Source organism: Vespula pensylvanica, chromosome 25 (genome assembly GCF_014466175.1).
Source record: "Vespula pensylvanica isolate Volc-1 chromosome 25, ASM1446617v1, whole genome shotgun sequence".
NCBI classification, from domain to species: Eukaryota; Metazoa; Arthropoda; class Insecta; order Hymenoptera; family Vespidae; genus Vespula; species Vespula pensylvanica.
The window spans coordinates 1,030,800-1,035,742 of NC_057709.1; the positions used below are offsets into that span (position 1 = coordinate 1,030,800).

General features: G+C 34.9%; 1 protein-coding gene across 2 annotated transcripts in view; it reads right to left on the reverse strand.

Moving 5' to 3' along the window:
- LOC122637311 (bicaudal D-related protein homolog) overlaps window positions 1–4,943 on the reverse strand; it is a 28,748-nt gene that overhangs the window by 411 nt on the left and 23,394 nt on the right. For both annotated transcript variants that reach the window (XM_043829342.1, XM_043829341.1), the window contains exons 2-5: window positions 2,980–3,312; window positions 1,943–2,112; window positions 1,508–1,784; window positions 1–1,124 (exon numbers count right to left, since the gene is read on the reverse strand). The exon at window positions 1–1,124 is cut by the window's left edge and continues 411 nt beyond it. In XM_043829342.1, coding sequence (XP_043685277.1) covers window positions 504–1,124; window positions 1,508–1,784; window positions 1,943–2,112; window positions 2,980–3,312 — 1,401 coding nt within the window. In that variant the 3' untranslated portion in view covers window positions 1–503. The remainder of the gene's footprint in view (window positions 1,125–1,507; window positions 1,785–1,942; window positions 2,113–2,979; window positions 3,313–4,943) is intronic.

Consider the following 4,943-nt stretch of genomic DNA (forward strand, 5'->3'; position numbering starts at 1 on the left):
ACATAAACATTAAGTACACAATTGGCCTAACACTTCTCCTAATCATTTGTCCTATACAAATTACTCTAATTACATTCTTCTATCTGATCGTCATCAATAAGAAAGATTATAACTATATACACAAAAAGTTCGAGATCGTTCAAGCCGTTCGGCCATAATGTTCAATAGTTCCAAGAAGAAACAATGGAATTTGTTTAAACAATTTTCATAAACATTTTTCTTCTTTCAAACGTTCGGATGATCGTTCGTCTTGAAAAAAAAAAAAAAAACAAAAACAAAAACAAAAAGAAAAAAGAAGAACTTTTGTCCACCCCCAAAATCTCAATGAAAATCAATTAAATCCAATAAGTAGTCCACTTTTGTACACTGTTAAAAGTAAAATGATGTAATAGTCCTTCGTTGATGTTCGTAAGGGTTGATAGATGGATAGGGTTAGGTGAGGGGGTTGTTGAGGAATAGGGTGGTGGAAAGAAAATTTATTCACTTAGTCAATTTCTCCTTCGTCAAAACAAGCCAAACATTTTTTTGGACGAACTGTTACTCCTCTTTTTTCTAGCAGGTGCAACAACCTCCGAAGATTCCTTGTTAATCGTAGAGATTGGGTTAGATGTTGGCGTCAGTTTACTACGTACTTGTTCATCCAACAAAACCTGTACGTCTATTTGCCATTGTTCGAGTTGTTGACTGAGTTCAACCTTTTGTTGTATGGCTTCCATCAATTGACTGTTTGCTTGTAGAACGTCTATCCTTGTTCTGGCCAATTCGACTTCGGCTCTGTTCTTTCTAGCAACAGCTTGATCTCTGACTTGATAAGCCTGTGCCAATACTTCGTCCTTCGTTAACTGTGTATGTTCCATGTCGTTTCTAGCTCTGTCACGTTCCTCCTTAACTCCTCTCAGTTCAGCCTCGCAAACGCTGAGTTTACTCGTGGTATCCAACAAAGTCTCCCCACGGCGTTTCAATTCATCCTGGGTTTGTTTCAATTGTTCCTTCGTCTGATCCAATTCCTCTCGTACGCGATGCAGTTCAACAGCTAATCCTAATTCACCTGGGGCACCTCGACCCGATAATGCCAAATTGTAAACTTCTTCTACCAATTCCATCAAAGCTCCAGGATAATTCACCTAAAAGTTATACGCTCGTTAGATCACAATACTTTTGATAATTCGACGATGAATGTTCAGAAGAAAAAAAAAAAAAAAACGAAACAAAAATAACTCCACTTAACTTGGACAAAGGGATTTACAAAAAGAAAAAAAAAAATTGGGAAAAGACTTTCGTCCCTGATTCCTTTTCTCAAAATCTTAACAAATTTTCAACGTAAAACTTTAACAAGGATTAAGCTGACAAGACGATTCTGAAGTATTCGTGATATACCTCAAACGTTAGGGTCGAGACAGGAAACTAAAGAACAAAGGATATCCGAGCTCCCTATACCCAACAATAACATCTACGTGCACACACATACTCACGTTCAAAAGGTATTCCCTGTCTCGCTCTAACTCACCTCAGCTTCTGTATTGTTAGCAATGACAAGCATGGATTCGTCGCAGTCGCTCTGTAAACCCGAGTCATCTTCTCCCCTACGTAAATGAACGCAAAGTTCCTTCAACCGCTTAACCGCTCTGGTAACTTCCGATCTTAGGTCTTCCTGTTCACCCAACGAACTTCCGCTTTCTTCGCACTCCATCTCCACTTGAAGTGACCTTGGTGGTTTTTGAATCGATCCAGATCTACCTCTTCTCTCGACTTCGATCGCTGCTAACGCTGCTGCTAACTCGTCTCTAAAAATTTGGGTGTTAAAAATTGAAGAGTTTCTTTCTTAAAGATTTTCGTCAGCCATTCGTTAAACTATGTGATTTAATTTGATCTATTAAATCTATATTTGAACGAGCAATCATTGTAATCCACGATAACGATAGACCCTGATCGAACTTCTTACCTCTCTTGTTCCGCTAGTCTGGTTCGATGTTCAGCCTCGTGTCTAAGTCGTTCCAAGGCCGCGGCTCTCTCCTCAGCTTCCTCGAGGGCCGCGACCGCCTTGGCTCTCTCCTCGCGTAATTCCAAGGACCTCCTCTCTAATTCCGTCCTCTGAGCGGAGACCAATTGTACCTGAAACAGTAGTTTACAATTCATTTTTTCAATAGATTAAATTAAAACTTTCGAAGCAAACTTTGTAATTGATAACAACTGTTGGGACAATCGAAACGATCTTAGGTTTCTTTAACCGTACTAAAATTAAACGATTAAATCAAAGCGTTAGGTCGAGCTACTCATGCGGAATTAGTATCATTACGTTCTAACGTTTAGGATAATAAGACAAATTGTCAGGTAAGTCGAATGGAAATCTTCCTAACTGAGTGAGATATATTTTTCTTATTAACTTCAAACTCGTAATAGATTATATATATATATATATATATATATTTTTTTTTTCTTTTTCGATAACTGTTGGAACGATGCAAGTTAAAAGTTAGATATCTTTAAAAATCTAGAATATTTGATCGATATTGAAATAATTATTGATTATTATTATTCATTCGAATATTTCCAGGTCTGATGATTTTCTTTTCTTCTTTTTTTTTTTTTATCGAACTACAATTCGTATCATTTATCAAGATCAGTCAAGTAGAATACTGAGCTTTATAAATCAATTTACATTGACAAAATAAGTTCTCGTTTACATAAATCCATTAAAGAAAGAAAGGAAAAAAAGAAGAAAAAGAAGAAGAAAAATCTCCGATCACCGACGATATCATTTACGTAATCAACGATAGAACGGAACTCATTTAAAGAACTCTGAAATTTCAGAACACGTTGTCCTCCGATCGAACTGCAACAGAGACTAAAAAAAAAAAAAAAAAAACGGAAAGAACAACAACAACAAAATTCTATCAGGTAGAACGTATTCCGCACGAGTGAAGGATTGAAATAAAAAACAAATAAAAAAAAGAAAAGAATAGTTCAAGGTCATATTACCTCATCCCGTAAGATCTCCAAACTGCTGACATGGTCCTGCAACGTATTGCTCCTGTGCGCACACTTCTCACGTAACAATTTAACTTCTAAAAACAATTGTTCCTCCTGTTTTGCAGCCTCCCTCAGCTGATCGGCCAATCTTGCATTCTGTGCTGTCAATTCCGTAACCAATGTGGCCTGGTCTCGTTCCGCCCTTCTTGCACGTTCGTTTTGTTCCTCCAACTGACTTCTCAATGTTTCTAAATCCGTTTGAAGCTCGATAACTCTAGCTTCGCTTTCGCCTTTAGTTTCCTCCAATCTCCTACGTAACAAATGCCTCTCCTGTTCGAGACTCTAAACACATATAAACATATATAAATAAATAGGATACGTATATAACATGTATGTGCGTGTATGTGTCTATGCGCGTGTAAACCTTTTTCTTTTTTTCTTTTTTCTTTATTTCCTTCCTATAGAATAAAAGTAAACCCCTCGAAAAAAAAAAGAATTGATAAAGAAATATCTAAAAAACTTGTAAAACGTGCGGAATTGACACTATTGCCACGTGCTATTAGATAGAACGTTAGAGAACTAATACTGCAGTAATACTGTATAATACTCTTTGGTACGACCGTATATGTATGTCCATAACTATATTTAGTATCAGACTTGCGTAAGATCGTATTAGTGTTAGCTCGTAAAGCTTCCACGACGTGGGTACAAGAAAGTCACATTTCTCTTGTGTTTTGATTTCTTCATTTCTTCTTTTTCTTTTTCTTTTTCTTTTCATTTTTTTTTTGTTTTGTTTTTGCGATATTAATATCACTTACCGGTTGGTGTGATATTAAAAGTTTGATCATTAAAAATTGTTTACTCTCGCTGTTGCATTGCAGCAGTTTTGTTTTATAAAAAGAAACAAATTGATCGATCTAACGTGTGTCTCGAAAAAATGTGATCGAAGAAGTTTTGACTCGTTTAAGAAATTTTTTCGGGCCTATCTCGAACCTACTCCACCCTCACCAACACCCACCACCCTTCTCTCGGACTCTATATTTTATTGGATTTTAATTCGTTTCTTTTTTTCTTTCTTTCTTTTTCTTTTTTTTTTTTTTTTTATTCGTACGCAATAAGAAAGTTAATGTAAGCGTGTAAATGTTGTGCGGTGTAACAGATGCATATGTATTTTCTTCAAGCTTCGTTGATTTTGAGATAGAAAAGTGTGTGTGTGTGTGTGTGTGTGTGTGTGTGTATGCATGTGCGTATGCGAAAAATGTAATCTTTATATACCAGGTAAACCAGTTTCTTTCGTATTTCCATTCAAGATTTTTTTCTTTCTTTTCCATTCTTTTTGTTTCTCATTTTTTTTTTGTTTTATTTTTTATTTCGATGATTTTGTTTCTTCTTTTTTCTTTCTTTTTTTTTTTTTTTTTTGAAATCACCTTTCTCGAAGCGAAGTTGCTCGTTGAGTTTTAAGAAGTTACGGTGTTCGCTTTACCAACGGGATAAGAAATCGTAGAAAGTTATTGAGTTTTTGTTTTTATTGCCGATAGAAGGTTTAAAAAAGAAAAATATGAAAATGGTTTAAAAATTAATGAGGTGTTAGATATTAAAATAATAATAATAATAATAATAATAATAATAATAATAATAATAATAATAATAATAATAAGATATAGGAAATTTATTCGCAATTTATTTGCAATTTATTCGATTGTTGTAATTTATACAGATCGTGGGAGGAAAAAGTTACTAGACGGATTCTGAAATTCCTAGATCGTTAAAAAAGCAAAAGAAAAAAAGAAGAAGAAGAAGAAGAAGAAGAAGAAGAAAGCGAATTATCGTCAATTAAGAAAAAAAAAAAAAATCACAAATTAAAATTGAAGAGTCTCGGAAACAAAAAAAAAATGCGAACGATTTTTTAAAATCACTTGACGAAGAGTCTCAATAATCCAGCTTGTGCACAAAAGAGAGAGAGAGAGAGAGAG